Here is a 21,749-nt window from a genome sequence, read left to right on the forward strand (position 1 = left end):
AGCAATCTATCACTTCTAGTTAAAATGAAAACATTCAGGTCTCAGATGCTGGAGTGAAAAAATAATTGTTTAAATAAACGTAAAATTTAGTACGAGAACAAAATAAATTCTTATGAGTCTATTTCTCCACTAAAGGAAAAGTGAGATAATTAAACCATTAGAGAACTTAGGGATAGAAGAACCTTCCCATGGGAGAAATAAAGATGACAAGGAACCCTAGAAGTAGATAAGAGCCAGATAATTTCTGGCAGGTGACAAAGGTGTAGAGAGAACTAAATGAATTGAGGCAGAAAGTCATTGGCTCCACTGTTTCTCCAACAAAGGAAGTTATTGTTATGAATTACATAGAAATTACACTGAATTAATTACATTTGTAAGTAAAATGGTGTCTCCCCATTTCAGCATATCTGCATTTGAAGGGTTATTTCTAATATGCTGTGAAATACTGAAATTGTTGGTGTAGTAAGCTGCTTTGCATGCCAAATATTTTTATTTCATCAATAATAAATTATTAGTTTCCTTGTCTCAGAAGAAATGCAAGAGTTTCACTGACATTTTGTTGATACTTTTGGTTCTACTTTAAAAATATACTTCTGTTTTTAAATGTGGTCTCTGGAGACTAATATTCAGTCATGTTGTACTTGTATTTCTAAACTTGTAACATTATAGCAATTGGCAATTGCACAGTAATTCTAGTGTTTAAAAATACTACATGCAATCATAATGCAGAGATTGCAGTTTAGAAAAATTTTTGTGTTTATGTGAATACTACTGATAGGGTTTTCTTTCTTCCTCCTCTGAAGGCCCATGCGGATGATGAAGTATTTGGAAGGGGATTGGATGCTTTAGTTCAGCTGAGTGCTGTTGTTGGCCCATCTCTTAATGATCATCTTAAACATCTACTCACAAATGTAAGTTTTTAATGCTGTAGTAAAAAATCCTTTGTATTGTCATGGTACTTTTGTTGAGATGTTTCCTGTAATATCTGCACAGATACAGCGGAGGACTCAGCAGTTCCATGAAAAGCACTATTTCATATATTCCTCTAAGTGAGTCCTTAATTCTTTAATAATATGGTGACTTATAAAGTTCTAGCAATGTCCAAAAACTTGTTAACACAAACTGGAGAATAATGGAAGTATAGGCCCGAGGAGAAATAGATGCTATGTTTTGGAGGAAAGTTTATAACAAATGAGTTTTTCATTTTGTGTGCGAACATTTTAACAAAACTGTGACAGTTTCAATAAATTAACATAAGCAAATATTCAAACTTCTTTCAGATGAGAATTCCGCTCAAAGAAGTTTTCATTAAATAAGCTTAGAGTAGAATTATGAGAAGTATTTTTATACTGAGTCCTTTTGAGGATATCCTTCCTCCGTCAGACAGGCTTTTCATGGTTTCATTTAGCCTGCTTGCAAAGTGCACTTTTACAGCAAAATAAAAGGACTTTTACAGCAAAATAAAAGGACCTTTTTTGACATCCAGTGCAGAAGAGAGAAATTGCAGCAGTTTTTTTTTAAATATTTCCACTGTAATAAATCTCTTTCAATGCATGTGAAAAATGTGTTAACTTTTTATGTAGACAGCCCTTTAAGAATGACTTTTTTTTTAAGGTTGGTGCTTCTTTTGAATTTGTTTCCTAAAAGAAAAAAAATAAATATTTTTGTTGGCTAATAGATCCGGTTTTTTTAAGTTAACCTTATATTCCTCTGCCTTGACTAAGTTCCATACTTTAACATTAGTTACAAGTTATGATGTTTCTTTTCATCCTTAATTTTCCAAAGATGAAATAAAGTAAAAAAATAGACTTACTATACCCTTTTTGCATATATTGTACTATATTGTGCAACAAACCTTTTTATTTTACTTTTCCAATAGCTTTCAAGGAGATTAATGGACAAGAAATTTAGAGAAAAAGTTACTGTTACTTTACAAAAGTTGGAGCAATATGGTGGAAAGGTGAGCTGATCAGATGATTATTCTGTAATCTGGACATTTGAATGCAATTTTGCCAAAACAACTTTTATCTCTGGCTTTCTTGCCATGTTCTTGCTTCAGTAGACCTGGGATGCATGCTTTGCGTTCCATTTTCTGAGACTGAATATGTTTCTCAACAGTATTTACTCTTGCTAGAAGTTACTTTTTGCTGTTATTGATGATGCCTGCCATTCCCACTAAGAGCTTATTGTTTGGGTTATTTACTGAAGAATTCTGACACTCACATTCCAACTCACCCTGGTTTACTGAGAGCTTAGATCTATAATTGCTATAAATCAAAAAATACGCTTTAAGTAATAGGTGGCAGAGGTTTCTTCTAAATAAACATTCCGTTGCCATTTTATGTTGTGCTTTACATTGTACAGAAATGAGGAAAGAAGAAAAAGTGAGGAGTGTTGGCTTGGATATTCATCTAAAAGAGAATATATTTGCTTTCTTGACCCTATGAACACTTCTATGTAATATATTCAATGGTCATTCATAAAGAATAGGAATAACCTGAAGAGTAGAGACCATAAATACAGGTCCACCAGTTCTGAGCTTATGTGCATTAATCAGTAGGTGCCCAAACAATCAGTAGACATCACTTCATTTTTTTGTGTATGTGCTCATATTCATTTAAGGGCAGTAGCAGTGTTCAGTTACAGACTTGAAAAACATTACAACAAATGAAGGAGGATGAGAGTTTTTTATTTATATGAAGTGAGACAAGAAAAGAAAAATGATTTCTTATCTTGATATTCTGAAAATTTAGGTCTAGATGATGTAACTAATCCAGTGAGTCATTAAACTCTAACTCTTCTGTCAATCCTCTGATTTCTTGTTGTCTTTTTGTTTTGTGAGTAGGTCTTTCTGTGCGTCTTTTAAAAATACTCCTAAATTGTGATTATGAGCAATATTATATAATCCAACTAATTAATTTATTAAATTTCTATTCTAAATTAGTTATAAAGTGTATGATTCTTACTTTTATTAGAAGTCCCTTCTAGAATATTACTCCTCTGTTAAAAAAATCCTTATTGTTTCATGTCTGTATTTATGCCCAGTTTTAGGTATGGGTTTACATGTCCCTTCTCTTGGAATTTTACTCTCCAGTATTCGTTATCACAATCGTCCATTTTCTCAATTTATTATTTTCAGCCCTTTTGACAGTAATTTCTCAGCAATTAGTAACTTTTTAGTTTTCTACTGTTTCATAATAGCAAAGATCACTAAGTAAACTTTGTGAGTTATGCAATTTATAGAGACTGTATGAATACTGTCATACATAGTGCTAGTGCTCCTTATTTTGTTTAACTTTGCTTTGTTTTCTTCAACAGCCAACTGTGGCTATCATCAAATCGAAAATTCCAACCTATTGTTCTATCTCCCCTTGAACAAGAAATCTATAGTGATTTGTACTGTAAGGTGAAGTTTGGAAAGAAGCTGCCTTTGAACATCACTGACACTTATTTGGGGTATGACATATTCTCTTAAAACAATCACAATTCTTCACTATGATGGAGAGTGGGAGTCTTATCAGTTTGAGAATATGTAATTACAGAAGACTTCTCTCTATATTTGCATATGCCTTGTGCTTATGATGACATTGATTAACCTGCTGTTATTTCAAAAGCAGAGTAAATATTGATTCTTATTTTGTTGTAAACTACAATTTCATTTAAAATATCTGCAGTGCTTAATATGTTTTGTATATTTGTGTGATGCAAAATAATTTGGCAGTAATTACTTAAATAGTAACCAACTTGGTGTTAAATGACATATTTATACCTGCTTTTGAAACATATGACTTATTTTGTGACAGGCACAGATGGATGCATTTCGGTTCATTGGGACTAGGTTAGACATAGAACTCTGAGCACTCATAGACTTCTTCAGAGTCAGCTTTTCAAGGTGTGAAGTTGAACACACCAAACAAGGAGCATATGGTGCAAAGCTGAACTTGCTCAGTGCATTCTCAGCACATTGTTTTGAAATGCTGGGAAGGCTCGGAGAATACAGTGCAAAGGTATCAGGTTGCTCCACAGATCCACAGCCTAGGGTTTGCTCAGCTAATTAGTTCCAGTTAGCTTTGGGCCTGCTGAATGGGAGCTGGATGTAGGAGGCAACTTTGGAGTATTTACACCGTGCTCCCTCTGCACCGAGTTCAGGAATGTCACAGATATGCTTGGCACTAGCTTGTGAATTCCAGTCTAGACAAGTTAATAAACTTCTGAACATGGAAGCTATAAAAAAATAGGAGTTGAAAACAACAAAAGCATTTCAGACACCAGCTTACCTCTCTGTCAAGCCTTCTACGTTGCAGCATTTGCTCATGATCGTATTTGAACTTGACTGCAAAATAATTCCATAATGTTGGAAGGGAGGGGTATTTTTGTCATCAGAAGATACTGATGCGTGGAGTATTAAAAAGTCTGTCACATGAAAGCAATTTCATCTTTTTTTTGAAAATTACTACTGCTTGACTAAGTTAAATTTACCTCAGGACTGTGGTATGATTGCTGCTGAGATAAGAACTGTGCTAAGTCAAGATAAATATATTTAGACTTTTTTTTTTTTTTAATTGTATTTCTTCAGTTAACAATTTTGCCAACAAGTATTTAACAACTCAAAAAAACTGATCATGGTCCTTTTTTTTCTTCATGTTTACTTTATTTTTTTTTTACAAAATGTGCACATTTAGTTTACACAAACACGCTACAGCAGATTTCAGGTGTACATGTATTGTACTACTCTTATCCTACACTGGTGATAGCAGAGCAGCCTTCAACATGCCTCTAACATCCCATCTCTACACCAGAATAGATACCTGATTTGTTTTTACAAAAGAATGCTTGCAACGTTCTTTCTACTTCATTAATTCACATTTTCTGCAGCAATGTCACAATGAAGGTTGGCCTACCTCTGATAGCATTTCACCTATTTTAAAATATTGGCATAAACTCTGTGGACAATATATCTTAAAAATTACATGGATGGAGGGGCATTGTTATATTTTAGGTGCATACTTTTTTAGAAAAATCTTTCTAAGTTCAGAATAAATAGCTCCAATCTTAATGAAGAAATGATCCTAAAAAAATGTAATGCATTTATCACATATAGATGATATATAGCTGAAGTTTCCATTTTTTCCTGATTCTGTCTCATAGTTACAGATATTACAAAAAGCTGAAATAGATGTTAGCCTGACTAGCAGTCATTATTAGTAGATGTTACTACATAGGGATATTCATTCTCAGCACTGAAGTGGGATGGAAGTTTCAAAGGAAGTTCATGCCTTTTTATTTGTTAAAGGCAAAAAGACACGTACTTATGAAAACAGTGTTAGGATCCAGTTAAGCTTTCTTCATGAAAAATTAGAAGTCAGAAGATCCTTAATTTTAAGCTAAGAACTTTGCAGACACATCCAAGAAGAATTAGAAATACAGTATGTAGGACGCCTGGTATTCCTGTCGTGATAGATTTACTAGGTAAGTGTGATTGATAGAAGCTTACTCATATTTTTGAGGGAATAAACCTACCTATAAGCAGTTTGGGTTTTTGTTCTAGAACAGTTCTTCCTCTCAAGTTATCAGTTTTGTTAGGTTTGGGGTTTTTTTCTTTGGAAGAGAAAAGCAAGTCGAAGGTGGAAGGCAATTGCAGCAAGATGTGCATTGCACACTGATTATAGCATTAACTCTAAGTGTTATTCAAAAATGAGGACTACATCATAGAAATGGGAAAAGAAAATACATGGTAATGCCTCTGTATAAATTAGAAGCTAAGATTTAAGAAATACACTTGAATACCTGGAGTTTAATCCAGTAAAAATGAGTAGCAAAACTAAGAGTATATTTTTATTCTCCTTGTGATTGTATCTGTTTTAACTAGGGTTTGGAATGATAATAAAGCTGCATACTGTCAGTTCTTTGTTTGAATTTGGAGTAAAAACTTGATTTTTCAGTACAATCTTGTTAACTAAGTAGCCTCTGTTGAAGAGCTAAATTTTATAATTTTGAAAGAATTTTTTATTGGGAAGAGTTTATAATAAAAAATTTACTTGCATAATCCATGTCTCAGTGTAAAGCTGAGTAACTTTATTTATGATAAAGTGGGAAATCCATCTTTTAGATAATGTTGCCGAATAGCTCATATTTGTCCATTAGTTGTAGACCTAATGTCTTCATTAAATCACATTTTCAAAGAGCTGCATGGATCGCATTATATTCTCATCCTGTAAAAAAAGACAATACAAAACCAAAAATCATACACCATTACAAATGTAGCTGGCCAATATCTATAGTGCCATGGTGTAGAACTAACTGTATTTTAGTTAATTACAATATTTTCTTTCAGCTTGTTTAGAGAAATTGTTAGCAGAAAAAGGCTGTTAATGGATCTATGCTTAAATAAGTTTTTGTATATATTAATGAGACCAAAACTACCCTGTCAAGGATACAATAGCACATTAAGAAAATTAAGTCTGCAGTGTTTCAGAGCCCATCCATTTATACCCACTATAAAATAGTTCATTTAGACAATGGAACTCATGGAATAGTTGTATCTGAAGTGCAGCTCCATACATGGAATTGCTACTTCTGTGCATTGTACAGAGGAGCCTTTTTGCAATACTAGGGCACCCTGCTATGTAGCTAGGGATGACTCTAACATAAAATAGATTCAAGTGTGCATCTTTGCATGAACTGAAGAGTCAATCAGTTTGACAAGTAACACAACACTCTTCAGCTCCTCAGTTCAGATTTTCCATGTGCTCACACTGAAAGATGGTCACTGCTTTCCAATGCTACTTCTGCTTTCTGATTGCTTTGCATTAGGTAATGTTTAAGAAAATCTTTAGCTCCCAAGTTTTGCATAATGCTTAGTGATGCATCCCTCTGTACTCCAGTTTTTATCAGTAAATAGCTCTCAACACAGCACTCAGAAAACAGTATTTTTCTTTGTAAGCTTTACATTTAGGTGTATAGAAGAAAGAGTTTACTTGCAGTAGCCTATATTTGTTGGGATTTCTGGATCAACGGTTGCTTGCACAAAACAATATATGTACACAATACAAGAGTTTACTACATGCTCATTTAGCATTTGCTGGTCTTCACTGTAATCAGTCTATATTTTAATCTGAATGCACACCCTTTAGCACTTTCTTGAGAGATAATTTAGACATCTTCAATTCAAGTGAACAAAAAGACTGAATTTAATAAATTATGCCCACTTCTTACAGAGGTTATCTCATAGTATTCTCCACTACTGATAGGGATGTGATACTTCCGTACATAAATCTTCCCATAATACGTGTTCAGTATCAATTTCCAGTTAAATTATTCACTGTTCAGTCTAGTGGGTGATTTGCTTTGTAAAAATGACTGGTTTGAGTAATTTGCTTAATTTATGTTATGAAACATGCACAGTGGGGTTTTTCATCTTTGATTCCATATGCCATCTCAAGTGATGTTGCTGTAAGAAATGATCTGTGCACTATTTTGTACTGATAAAATAACTCATGGAAGCAATTATATGTAATTTAAAAAAAATATGTAGATTAATGCTTAAAAATTTGTGTAGTAAAATTACTATATTAAATTACTGAAAGTTAAAATAAACTAACTTTTTTTCCCACTGCATTGCTTTAAAATATCAATAAACTAGACAAGATCACTGATTAATGTAAGGTTGAAGTTTGGTTTAACTGGCATCATTTGTCATTTAATTAATATAAACTGGCAACTAAGCTCAGCAAATGGGCAGCACAAACAACATGCTCTGAATTTCCTAAGTGTTTTGCCACTTCCTACCCATTTTATTATATGTGTATCATCATGAATGAAACTGGTAGTTTTCTAAAATCAACTCCATAATTCTGAGGTTGGCTGTTTCTTTACAGAAGACTTCCAATGCCCCTTCCTTAGTCAGTCAAATGGGAAGAGTCTTCACAAGAAAATACAGGCTTGTCATAATATTTAGAACATGGTAAGTTTTAGTAGCTTTTTTTCCCCATCTTTAAAAAAGAAAAAAAAGCAGATGCTTGCATTGGAATTCTTTGGCAAGTGTATCTTTTTCACTTGCCTCTTTTTTCAATACATTTTTCTACACATAACAGATTTGTTTAATGATTCCTAACTCAAGACATAAGGAGGTGTTAGTGCATATGAAACATTGTCCATATGAAGCACAAACCTGGATGAATGAGCTTTGACAGATCTGACCTACCTTTAAGGCAGTTTTTCTTAGGTTTGAGATGGCTTTGTTGTTTTCAGGCTAGCCCAGGCCATCAGCATTGTGTATGGAAAGGCTTACTCCTGCAGAAAATACCTATCCCAGAAGCCTTTTTATCATTATCAGAAGGACCTGTGTCACTCACCCTGACATTCACCTCTATGCACCCCGAATGCCTTAGTCCTTTGCCTCTGTTCTTCACGGTGCTGCTGTAGATATGAAGCAATACCTGAGTCAGACTATCTTCCACCAGCACCAAGCAGTGAAAGGAGGCTAACTTGGCTTCCAGCTCCAAGTAGAGGAATGCCAGTTCTCAGAAACTGGCAACTCTTGCCTGAGATAGCCTTCAAAGAAAAGGCTCCTGCAGCCTTTCCCTGGCAGAACACATTTCTGGTTTGTTTAAAGATTCAGACCTTACCTTTTTAGATCAGTCTCATAGCTATCAGGATATTAAAAAAAGGTTTTCCTACAGCTGCATTTTAAAGGAAGCAGCCATGTGTTCCTTTGTGAGAAATGCAATCCTGAAAATACCAACAGCAACATGAATATGAGTCAGCCAGGAGGGCCAACCATGTCCTGGGGGGCATCAGGCAAAGCATTGCCAGCCCGTCAAGGGAGGGGATTGTCCTGCTCTGCTCTGCACTGATGTGGCCTCACCTTGAATACTGTGTGCAGTTTTGGGCACCACAATAAAGGAAAGATATTAAGCTATTAGAGAGCATCCAAAGGAAGGCAACAAGGATGGTTAAGGGTCTGGAGAGGAAGCTGTATGACCATGGCTGAGGTCACTTGGTTTGGGAAGAGGAGACTGAGACCTTATCGTGGTCTTCAACATCCTCACGAGGGGAAGCAGATGGGCAGGTAATGATCTCTTCACTCTTGTGACCGGTGACAGAACTCAAGAAAATGGCATAAAGCTGAGTCAGGTGAGGGTTGGGTTGAATATCAAGAAAAAGTTTTTCACCCAGAGGGTGATTAAGCACTGGAACAGCGGAACAGGCTCCCCAGGGAAGTGGTCACAGCACCAAGCCTATCTTCAGTTCAAGAAGCATTTGGACAATAATCTTGGGCACATGGTGTTACTCTTGGGAATGGTCCTGTGCATGGCCAGGAGCTGGACATGATGGTCCTGATGGGTCCCTTCCAACTCAGTATGTTCTATGATTCTATAAATCCTAACCCCAAACCTAATTTCTGAAACCAAATCTTGATATAAACATGAATTGCACACTTTGCAGCTCAGAAGTCTTAATAGAACAGTTTTTAGTAGGCAAACAAAAATTTAGGCAGCAAGACACTTTTTGTATCAAAAAACATGACCACCTTTGAAGTTAAAAGCGAGTGAAGGTGAGATAAGTGGCATGATGACAACATCATGCAGTAGTTTAGAGACCATCTCTCTCACATGTATTCTGAGTACTTAGAAGAGGTAAATAAGAAATCTTCTAACAGTCATGAGAATCTGAATCTCATTGGATCAGGAGAGCAGGCAATTCCCTACTGAAGGTATTTATTTTCTTTGTAAATGAATCCCTGAGCCCATCACCATAATTGCTGCCAGGTGCAGATTAATGTGTCATTTAACTTCCAGAATGCTACAGACCTCAGCTGGGAAATGAATCTCATCTCTGTTTCTGATGATCACTCAGTGTTAGCAGAGCAAATAGCTTTCATTTGTATTGAACAAGACTGACAAGCTGGAGCCATGGTCAGTGCAATAGAGCACTGCTGACAGATAAGACTCTACCCAATGCCCATTGCTAAGGTAACATTGAACAGCCACAGGTAGCAGAGCTGTTGGCTGTTGGTCATCCCTCAAAATCAGTGGATTAAAATCAAAGAAAGAATCACTTACTAGGTAGCTGTGTTTATAAGAGGAACCCCAATGAATAACTACAGATGCATATAAAAATAGACTGGTTCTAGAGAATCTTTGAGCATCTAGAGCTTTCCCTGTTCTAAATGGTTAAAAAACTATGCCTCACTAAATGCATTTATCTTGATAGCCTTGTTTTCTTCTGTCTCTTTACTACTCTCTTCTTGGTGTAAAAGATAAGGATCAATGTGCACAGGCTATATTGCTGGTCTCAGTCAGCTTCATATTAATCAGTCTGGACAAGGTATCAGTAGACCACTACTATGACTTCTTATAACAGGAGTTCCTTAAATTTCTGAAAACGCAACTTATCTTTCCTCATATTGTCTTCTGGTCTGAGAACAAGCTGGTTTCTGAAGGGCAGAGGAGTGAAAGCAGGCTGTAACTCCTGCTGCAGAGGTTATTCTCAACCCTATCTCTGGAGGCCAGGAGCTGCTTTCAGCTACCCAGCTGTAATGTAAACACTTGCAGCTGATAATCACAATCAATTCTCAATCTCTTGCCTTGAGAAAACTTGCCTGTTGTTAACTTTTGCCATCCAACACTTAGCAAGGCCTTTGCACTGTCCTTTCAAGGCCTCACTGCTTATAAGCACATCATGACTCACTGAGAAACTCATCTATAGATGATAAATTTTCAGGCGATATTATTATTGCTGTGACTATATGCCAATTGTAACAGGACTGTGTGCCCCAGCATGGGCACAAGATAGAAATAAATATTTAGCTGAATGTGAAGAAAATTTTTGCTATCAAGTACAAAAAACGTTGAAAAGATAAGGGATACTGACACAGTTGTCTAATGAGCAATGACAGCTTGTATATACCAGCTCTTCTGCAGATTCAGGGCAGAAATTTATTGAGACTTTTAGTGTTTTTGTGTAATGGTGTACATACATACTCTACCTTGAGAAAATGCTGTCTCTGGTATTAGGATTATCCTCACTGTGACTCCAGAAATGTGTGTAGCACTATGATGGCATTAACCAAGATACACATTCAGTACTTATCACTGAATACTTACTTTCTGGCAGCTCTCGATGAATTCATCTATGGTAACTACCCCATCTTTGTTTTTGTCCATTTTCTGTTAAAAAAAATAAAATGTACATTTTTCCTCCTGAAATCCTATGTAAAACAAGTCCTTTTTATTATTTGTTTCGGTTATATGTCAGCCTAGGAACAACCATGCCAAAAGATGTAGTAAGTGATATACTGGAATGAGCTTCAGGAGCTTATTGTTGAAAAAGCAAGGTGTAACAAGTAGATCCGAGAAACTTGGGATAGAACCACAGAGGAAAAAAAGGATTACAGAATTGGAAGGATATGCAAAACTGTTATAACATGGAAAATCTTTCTCTACCTGCTCACAGAGCAGTCTTTTTGGCTTCTATGTTACCTGACCTACCTGGAAAAATGTTTCCACATGTTGTCTAGGTGCGTCTTCCTTGAGAACAGGATAAGTGCATTTCCCCATCATATCATATATTGCTTTCATGATATCAAGCATTTCCTGAAGAGGAAAAAAAATATGTTTATGTAATGTAATGTGCATTGTAGACACTGCTTTAACTCAGAACACATAAATAATTTTAAGGATTTACATTTTAGAATAAAATATTGAGATTGTGCCTGATATTTTTTGACTGAACAGCTTCAAGAAGGAACTACGTTGTTCCTAGAAAATCTAGCATCTGAGGTCAGCTTTCATCAATGTATGACTTTGATTTTAAATTATTTAGAATATGCGCAAGTTCACGGGTTGTGGGAAGAATCTCCCAATGTCTTATGAGTAAAAATAAACAGGAAAAGAAGTTCTGTAACAGCAACTGAGTGGCCAAAGCACATCAACTTCTTACAACTGAGTTTTCCCTAGAGAAAACAGAAACACCCATGCACACACCTGCACTTATGCAGTCCTCCTTTTATATCAAAAGCTTTGAATTTTCTTAATAGAGTGGCTTGTGAAAACTTTAAGAGTAATTATAAAAACAAGTAATTTGCAGTGTGCTAGGAAACTATTCTGTGGATCACTCTTTTATAGTGATCATGAAGTTTTCTAAAAGTAAAATTAAAAGTGTAATTTATATATATTTATATATATTTACATAAAACCCACCTAAAAAATGCCTATAGATTTTAAGGAAAGCACTCATTTGGTCCCACTATCATTTAAGTATGTGTTTAAATCCTTGCAGAATAAAAGATGTAGGAATCTTTCTATATAAATTCTGTTTCAAGTAAAAATTTTTAGAAGTAGATTTATAAAATGAGTAACAACTATTGTGCATATACTTAATTCCTTTTTGTCCAAATATCCTATCAGTCTGTTCTAGTGACTGTATGTGCAAATACACAGGCATAAATTGAAGCTAACCATTTCTGTACCTGAAGAATTCTGACCTTTTACAAATTTTGTAAAGATATTCCCTTTTCAATTTTCACATATGCCTTTAAAATGAGAAAACTACTAATTTTTAGCATGTCTAACTTCATAATATGTGGTGATTTATTAACATGTCTAATTTGACAATGAAACCATTCTTCTTTGAAAGCAGGACTTAGCTATACATTTACTTTTAGTGACTAAAGTAAGAAGACCTTACCTCTTTAGTTATATATCCATCCTTATTTATATCATACAAATTGAAAGCCCAGTTCAGTTTCTCCTGTACTGTCCCTCGCAGTAAAATTGAGAGACCCATAACAAAATCCTAAATAGACAAAAGGTCTTGGTCAGTTTGGAATTGAGCAGTTTTTCACAAACACTCAGAAATCCAGAATAATGCATTTGTCAGAAGTCTGGAAAGATGTGTTGTTTCCTTTTTTTTTTTTGCTTCATGGGAAGTGTTAAGGATTGCTGGTTTCTTAAATAATTAACAATCTAGGCACTGTTCGTTACACTCATAATTAATAAGTAAATTGAGTAATTTTCTATAAAGTAAACCATCATTTTCTCTTAGTGGTTGTATCCTCTGAAATGCCTCATGTAAGTAGTTCCTGTTGAAGTTAATACCAGGAAAAAGCAATCCCCATGGTTTAATGGTCCAAGAAAAGCTTAAATGGGAGTTAGATTAATCTAAGCACAGGAGGCCAATTTGGGGAGAACTATCTACTAAGGAACATAAAATTCTTGTTAAATCTGTACCTTGTTAAAGTGGAATATGTGGTTCCCATATCTCTTAGATCAGTCTGTTGCAGTCAATATTTCAAATTTCATGTATGATATAGCAGACCTCAATACTTAACACTTTTATTGGAAGTATGATAGGGAATAATAAATATATTATGTGTCCATGTACCATCTTGTTTTTGTGACCCACCAATGCTCTACTGCTGTAAGGTATTCCACAGAAATGAATCAGAAGACTTTGGGGATTATTTATATGTTGTATTTGGTTATAGATTTTTGTTTCATAATAAATACTCTTGGCAGCACAAACCTCATTTACATTTAGTGAGCCTCTTCCAGATTGAAGAAAATATCAAGTGCTGTCACCTGTCTTCTGTATTTCTTAGCATGTTAACATTTTTTAAACAATAGCTTTTTTTTCCTAACCATCTCCTCTACCTTTTTCTATTTGATAAGCTTGTGAACCCATAAATCTGTGAAATTGCAGCCGTAATAGGTTGAGCAGAATATGGCAAGAGCTTGTATTTAAATGTGCGTTTCTACATCACTGGCAATGACATACAGGAGGTCTTAGAGACATTATTGCAGAGACAAAAAAAGCTGAAATATTTCTTATGGGCACCAGCAAAGATTATGCATTTCCTCTATCACAGGAACAATGGAAAAGACTACACTGAGGTTAGACATAAATTACAAAGGTTTGATGTACCACACAGTCAAATAAGTATACCTGGTACAGCGAAGTATACACAGATATCATGGCCTCAGATAGTCTAGTAGGCACAGACAGCTCTTCTGACAGTTTCAATCTTTTTAACAATTCAAGTGGCATGCTCTGGGTTTTCTTAGTCTGTCAAAAATTTCTGTCTTACTGGTGTATGTGCCCTTTGGGGTAAAAGGTACATGAATCTTGATAGAGTTTTGCTCAACCTGTCTTGTCTGCATCTCCATGACTAATTGAGGGTCACAGGGTTAAATCTCCAAACAGCTCTTTAACAATGTACTATTGAGCATTAAAATGTTCAAGAAATTCAGAACAGATTTGATCACATTACAGCATTACCAATTAACCTTTTTAATTCAGTACCATGTCTTCAAATCTTTTCTGCACCGTTTTACATTCTTGATGGAGTTTTTCCTGAAGTCCTTCCTGAAGGTCTCCAGTAATGTTATTTTCTTAAATTATTATATTTAAGAATTCCGAATTCATTTTTATTTTGGCACTGCAACATTTTTGAATTTGTTTTATCTAAACTATATCCATTTTTCTTTTCTGGTCAATTCTCTTTCTTCTTTTCTGTGAGGCACCACCCCTGTTAGCTGGCTTCCTGGCATCATTTATATCCACATTTCCAAGGCTACCCTTCTATCATCGGTTTTAAAAATTACACATAAATAAAACTTGACTTTATGTTCTTTTCATGGGACTGAGACAACTCAAAAACCCTCCAGGTGTGTGCTTTAAACATTGCAAGAGCGAGTCATCTCCTTCCATATTTACATCAAGATGTTTTGGGACAGTTCAAGTGCATAGTTCAGGTGCATTGCCTTTGTCTGAGTGTTGTGCAAGAGTCCATCTCAGGAAAAACAGAAAAGATTTATCATAATAGGAAGTTGTGATGAGCTGGATAAGGACCAGCTAGGATGGAACATCTTTTCTACATACTTACTTTCATGCAATTGAAGAACGTGGCAATAAAATCATACAGAAATAGAATGTCTGATTCAATGGATATAGGCTAAATCCACAGGCTAGACCCTTGAAGGGGAAAATGCTCTTCATGGTGGAAGGCAATGTGCCAGGAACAGTATAGCTATGTTGGCTGTTCATGTAATAATCCATTGCAGACTACCATAGGAAAACAACGGTGCTGAAGGTAGCTGCTGAACTCAAAGAGTATCTATCCATCTATGTGTTTGTTACCAACAACTCCTTGATGCATGAATCAGGCACACCATTTAGCACAGAGCATGAATACAAGTCCCCATTACAATATTAGAGTACCCAGATGTGGAAAGTGTCTTTAAGACTGTTTTATTTCTCACTCTTTAGCTCTTAACCTGTTAGTAATAAATTTTAGTACTCTCCTCACGTTGAGTTTTGTTTTGCCTGTGTGACTTCTCCCAGCCCTTAGTGATTTTAGTGGGTGCCTAGAATACGGCCAGGGTCAACCCACGGCACTGATGAAAAATTCTGAGGTAACAATTGAGAAATAATGCAATCAGAAAATCACCAACAGCTTTGCTAAGCAATATTAATAATTGTTTGAAAAAAACAAATACAACTTTGGTTTTGATTAAATATGACAAAAATCTTTAAACATCTCCATTGTGTTTGGGCACAGCTTTGTACTTTAAGGCACTGAGAATTAGTGGAATTATTGAGTGACTTTCAGCAAAGTCATGTTTAGAATAACCTTAATCTGCACAAACAAAGGATACTATTTGGATGGTTGTATATGGGTGCAATGTGCTTTACCTTTGACAATATGTTTAAAGTTAATTAGCCTCCCTTTTCCTGACAGTGTAAATAGCCTTAAGGCCCAGATCTTCATTTTCATTCTGTGACAATATATATGCAGCAAGTGGAAACTTTGCTTTCACATCTTCTCTGTCTGATGGAAAAAAGAACTTAATTTCATAATATGCCCAAAGAGCCCTTCAATAGCTGGGTCACTAGGCCTTCAGAAACTCTGTCCCTCATGTTAAAGCAAAACTAATAAAATAAGCTTGTCTCAAAACTGATGCAATCATGGGATAAGGAGAAATAAGTTCAAGTACCTATTTAATGAGTTTGCTTTTTTATGCTACGTAAAATGCTTCACTTAGAGATCCTGATTCTTATCAGAGAGCATACAGATTCAGGGCTGACAAAACATAACAATCTCACCAAGCTATCTCATCTAATTGAGGTGTGCATTTAAGTTGCGCTAAATTTTAACACTTCACTGTTGATGGTTGAAAATTTGAGGAAAAAAGAGCAAAAAGCTAGAATTCTCCTTTTTACCCGCAACTCCAGCTACCACTGCTTCATCAGAAAATGGAGAATGCAACACAAAACAAATGTCATTCTTACCTACAAAAGAATTTTGCTACCATTTCAGATTTTCATATCCTTTTTACACAGAAGATAGCCAGTGTTTTTCATCATAGGTCATTATATTGAGTTGTATCTACTCCTACACTTTGATACAGAAAGTAAATTGGAAAGAATGATTATTTGTTCTCCAAACTTTTAAATCACTCCCTCTCTACCTTTTGAACTGTTTACTTTTGTTGTTTTTCTAATGGAAATTAGAAAACTAGAATACAGATGAAATAGAAAGAATATGGCACAGTTGCACCTAGGATAAAAAGGAGCAGGAAAAGAATTAGATTATTGTATTTTTCACATTTCATAATATCTACTTTCACATTTTGAAGCTACCTTTTATGAGATTTGAAAAAAAAACCCATACATTAACTTCAGGAGGATGCTTTTGGAATGGCTATCATAGAGTTTGTTAGTATAATGTTGCTACAAGGACACAGAAGCAAGAGTCTTTGACAGCAGCAGAATTATGTTGGATTCACAATTAGTGAAAATAATATGAAAGTCTGCATCACTCACGTCTGACCTGATAAGCTGGAAATATCTGTGTTAGTAATAAAAAAAAAACCCCACTGCTGCTTATATTTCTCTGATTTATTTTATTCCAAAACCTTTTTTTTTCCTGCACAGACCTGCCCTCTGAGGTAATCAAAACCCTTAAAAGGGGTTTTAAATCTAGTGCATTTCTTAAGGCTTTCTGTCTGAGATACAAATGTCAACAAATTGACTAGGAAAGGTACAAAAGCTTCTTTTGTTCCCATTGTAACAGCAGAAATACTTTTTAACTACTGATTCTAAAAATGCTTTTTCTCATTGCCTCTGCTGTTGCTGAAACTGAAAGAGGAGAAATTTAGGTTAGATATAGAAAAGAAATTCTTCACTGTGAGGATGGTGAGGCACTGGAACAGGTTGCCCAGAGAAGCTGTGGATGCTCCATCCCTGGAAGTGTTCAAGGCCAGTCTGGATGGGGCACTGAGCAACCTGGTCTAGTGGGAGGTGTCCCTGCCCATGGCAGGTGTGTTGGAACTAGAGGATCTTTAAGGTCCCTTCGAACTAAAATCATTGTACGATTCTCTGATTTGACCAGAAGGATTCCCTGTAGAATTAGCCTATGTACAGAAGATAAAACCTCTATTCCTGCTTCTAGTTTCACATAGAGCACACTGATTTCAGCTGTCCAGAAAAAGGTAGATGGGGTTCATGTTTGTTGTTTTTTTTAAATAAATGCAATTAATCCCCCGCAAAATTATCTGGTTATAGTCCCAGTTGAGGTATAGATTTCTGATCACAGTGCACCTGCTTGACGAGTCATCTTCTATTGCATCAATAATAAAGCAATGAAAATGCTTGAAAAAAATCTTTCAGACCTCACAAAATCATTCACTAAGAAAATAATAAAAACATGTATGGGCAATTTCAATAAATTTAAAGTGAGTGTATTTATCACAATCCAATCACAAGTTGTAAGGAAATCATCCATTCATTTTAACCACAACAAATCAAAGCAAAACAAACCAAAGCAAGCATATCCTTTTGCAAATTAGCTATTTAAAAAAAATTCTATAGCTTAAAATAATGTATCCTTTGCAGTATTTTATATAGACTGTTCTCATCTACACTATTGCAGTAAGGTCCCTTTTTACCATGTTATTGTGTTGATGACATCAGTCTTACCAGGGAAAGCCAGAACTGGGATCGGGCAGTTAAATGGAGGAAGGATAAATTTGAAACTCTTGTGCTTTTAAAAACATTTTCTTTAAAACCTTTTTCTAGTCCTTTCTGGAAACTAATAGAGTGTATGAGCCATCCTATTTTGTCTGAGTCATCTCCATAACATTAGTTGTAGTTCAGAGACCTTCTTACCTTGCAGAGGCAGAGAGGAAGATGACTATTTTGGGTAACTTGTGTATAAACTGGGTTACCTTTTACATGAGCAGATTTATAAAAATATTACATAGTAGTACAGTCTGAGTTACTAGTATGGAATATACAATTGTACAATAATGACTTTTGTTATTACATTGGAAAAACTTGAAACTTGAGTCACATAAGCTGAATTTTTCATAATTAGAGCCATATAATAAAGGCCACCATACTGGACTTAATTACAAGGAATGGCAAAATAGTTTCAGAAAAAGAAGCAACAGCAACACTTACCTCAAAACTTACAGATCCATTGTGATCAGTGTCAAATGCATTAAACAGAAAATGTGCATACGTTGTGGAATCTAAAATTTAAAACAGCAAAAATAATTCACAGTAAACACATATTATTTAATGTAATTTCATTCTATTAAAACTATATGAGACTAAGATATACTTTGATACCAAAATTTCACAGCAAGACTGAATTTTCAATTAAGTTTAAACTTCCTTTTTGTCAGAGGAAGAGGGATAAATTATAAGTGCAAGGACATGGATAGAAACACTGTTAGGAACTGAAAATCCAAAATTCTCTTCTAGAGAATCTAGAATATCTCTGTTTGGTTTTATTCCCATTTTTGCTAATCACTGATACCTGAGCAAATAGAAAAGATGACATGTTATTGTACTCTGAAACAACCTGTGTTAATGGGAATGCTAAATGATGGTGATAAGGGATTTATCTCATATATTTAAAATGAAAACTGTGTTCATTTGTTCACTCTAAATGAGGGAAGCAGACACTACCATCGTTGCCTCTGGTATATTGGTTTCACTCTGGAGACAGACCTGTTTCCCAGGTTGAAGCTGATCTTGTCAGAAAGATGCTGCTGTGATCAGGTCATATGCTCACCCACGGGTGAGAGAAAATCCTCTTCTGGGAAGCAGATTCTTAAAGCTGGTTTGCTACTTAATTCCCATTATTGTTGCATGAGGGCTAAGTGCTTGAAAATCTTGGGAAAACTGGCTGTGACTGACTAAATGGTCAGTAAGACTCTGAAAGATGACCTTAAACAAGCAATCCCTTCACTGATTATTTGTATACTTTTCAAACCTATTCCCCAGTGCACATTGATTCATTTTAGAAACACCAGACAGCATCAATATAAATCTGTTAAGACTCTAATTTATTGTAAAGATTCATCTTTCTATTTCCACTGGATGCCTTCTGAGAGGCACAACCTGCTCCAGGAGTAATATATTGTGAAGAGAGAGCTTATCTCTTCGTATCTCACACTGCCCTGTGCATGTGAGGTACAAGCTGCTGGAGTTGTGGAAAATCAGCTTTCTTCAGTGTCTTTTCTCTCCCTCAAAACCATGCAAATTAATGTAGGATGAGGCTTTGTTTACTTTTAATACTCATATCTTTGCTCTTTCCACTTCATATATTTGCAATAAGTTTAGGGTAATTAACATTAATCTCAGAAACCTGTAATAAAGGGAGAAGTGTAACAAAATCAGTGTCACCCTTCCAGAACAAACCTCTCTCAATCATGGAAAAACCTCACCAGTGCTGAGATGCTTTTTTTCTGATTTCTTGGCACTAAACCATTTTACCTTTTGTATCAATCCTGCAAACCTTTATTTGTCACAGCCCAAAATATTGTTTTGTATTAAACTGAGTGTCAGTCTTGGGTCACTCACCTGAAATGCCACCTTTACTCCAAAGAACCAAATATACCAAAACTCAAAACTTTGTCCTTCACTTATTCAGACCAGGCATTTGTAAAAAAAGTCTCTGGTCTTACTTCAATATGTTAATTTCATATGATGTGAAATAATCATACCAAGAAAAAATGCAACCTTTAAACCTTATGTCTGTTAATGCATTTTCAGAGTATTAAAAAAATCCACACTACTGAAGCAGTTATTCATTCTTCCATGTATCCAGTCACCAGTGTAATTGCTTAAGCACGGACCAGCAGATAAATTCACACTAACTGAAAAATGTAAATTAGTTCACTTCAATTTATATTTAAGATTTTAAGAGTCATATTTCCTATAATCTACTTAGACTTCTGTCAGAAGTGTTCTGTATAGTCTATACAGAATATACTATGTAAATCATTTTCAGGGAAAAAACATATAATAGAGGTATAATTAATGTAAACCGAATTTTAAATAGCTTCCCATTCTCTTGGCATTCATTTCTTAAAAATATCTGAAATATTTCTAATTATTTTTGTAGATACACAGAAAACACAAGGGTGAACATAAAGATATTTTGTTTGTTGCCCATACATGATACAATATACTAATTTTTTGATGGTATCTGGACAAAAAAAAAGTCCCTAGTTGAAGAACCTTTTCTTTCTGATAGGCCCTCTGAAAAAAATTAAATTAAAAGCCTTTTTCAGAGTTGTTTGTTCAAGCAGTTCTGGTCTGAAATTTTGCCTTCAAAACCACAGCAGGATAAGGTACACTAGTCTTTTAATTAGAGCTACCTAATCTAATTCCCCTCTGCCCCTGCCCTCCTAAATCTTGAACATTAATCACATTTGACAAAATTTTAAGTTTTTAAATTAAATATTTTTTCTTTTCAGGGATCTGATATCATAACTAGGAGGATAAATCGCTACTTTGACAGGTTAAGACAGGAACAGATATTAAAGCAGAATTCCTTTGAAAAACACCATCAAAGCATTTTAAACATCAGAGAGAAAAAATGATAGTCATTATACATTGAAGAATATGGCTTATCAAACTACGAGCATGATCTCTTTTGTTCGTAAGTGATGGAGGAGTGTAATAATTATCCAGAGTGTGGATTCTTATCTACAACTTGCCTGGCTGAGGAAAAATCCCAAGTTATATTTCAGGTGATCCATTGCATGCACACAGGGGGCCTATTAATTTACCTGTATGGCAGTGGTTTTCTAAAAAGAAGTTACTGGAGTGCCCTTTCTGGCATGAGAAGCTTTTTACAAAGCTACTTCTGCCTTTAAAACACATTGGTTTTACTGCAATCCAGTGTCATATCCTTTGTTATTCTTCTGGCCCCTTGTCCTATTTATAGGCCTCCTGTACCTTGTTCTGGACAGTCTTGAAAGTTGCCTAATGAAGTGACTTGCTGGTTAATATTTAAAAATTACTTTGGTTGCCCTGAAGCTTAAAATCTTACATTCTGTTTGCTCAGATATCAATTGTTATAATGATTCATCACGTTGTACCTGGTTTTGCATTACACAGATAACTGGAGCCCAGAATTACATGTAAGATGTGTTTTAATTTGGGGACAACTTTCAAGCTTTTTTTTTTCCTCTTTAGTATTCAGGCATAGATAAAACCATTATTTTTAGCACAACTGAAATTTAAAGGCCTCAGCTGGACACAATATTTTGGCAATAAATTCAAAGATTTAAGAATCCAGTCTGGCTGCTTAACTAGACACCTATATATTATGATTTCACCCCGTTAACATGCAGGTATATACAAATACTGAGAACTAATTGGGCTTTAAGAATATTTTGGCTAATGTGAGGAACAAAGAATAGACTTGAACTCCTATACTTCTCAGA

At 35.2% G+C, this 21,749-nt stretch overlaps 2 protein-coding genes across 14 annotated transcripts in view; one reads left to right on the top strand and one right to left on the bottom strand.

Annotated features, from left to right (window-relative positions):
- The window catches only part of PACRGL (parkin coregulated like), a 34,873-nt gene that overhangs the window by 8,655 nt on the left and 4,469 nt on the right, over nt 1–21,749 (top strand). For 2 of the 5 annotated variants that reach the window (XR_003534807.1, XR_003534806.1), the window contains exons 6-8: nt 804–911; nt 1,880–1,960; nt 3,319–3,456. Coding sequence is in view for 1 of the 5 variants with exons in the window: in XM_027686741.1 (XP_027542542.1) it covers nt 804–911; nt 1,880–1,960; nt 3,319–3,375 (246 nt within the window). In the remaining 4 variants the exon portion in view is untranslated. Of the gene's footprint in view, nt 1–803; nt 912–1,879; nt 1,961–3,318; nt 6,356–7,877; nt 7,964–21,749 lie in introns of those variants that run through there. The other 3 variants (XR_003534805.1, XR_003534804.1, XM_027686741.1) reach the window with 3 other exon arrangements.
- The window catches only part of KCNIP4 (potassium voltage-gated channel interacting protein 4), a 409,601-nt gene continuing 392,505 nt past the window's right edge, over nt 4,654–21,749 (bottom strand). For all 9 annotated transcript variants that reach the window (XM_027686739.1, XM_027686732.1, XM_027686735.1 and 6 more), the window contains 5 exons: nt 18,466–18,536; nt 12,691–12,798; nt 11,493–11,597; nt 11,109–11,171; nt 4,654–6,212 (listed from right to left, as the gene is read on the bottom strand). In XM_027686739.1, the coding sequence (XP_027542540.1) occupies nt 6,165–6,212; nt 11,109–11,171; nt 11,493–11,597; nt 12,691–12,798; nt 18,466–18,536 (395 nt within the window). In that variant the 3' untranslated portion in view covers nt 4,654–6,164. The remainder of the gene's footprint in view (nt 6,213–11,108; nt 11,172–11,492; nt 11,598–12,690; nt 12,799–18,465; nt 18,537–21,749) is intronic.

The sequence above is a fragment of the Neopelma chrysocephalum genome, unplaced genomic scaffold, assembly GCF_003984885.1.
Source record: "Neopelma chrysocephalum unplaced genomic scaffold, ASM398488v2 Primary Assembly neopelma1_71, whole genome shotgun sequence".
NCBI lineage: Eukaryota > Metazoa > Chordata > Aves > Passeriformes > Pipridae > Neopelma > Neopelma chrysocephalum.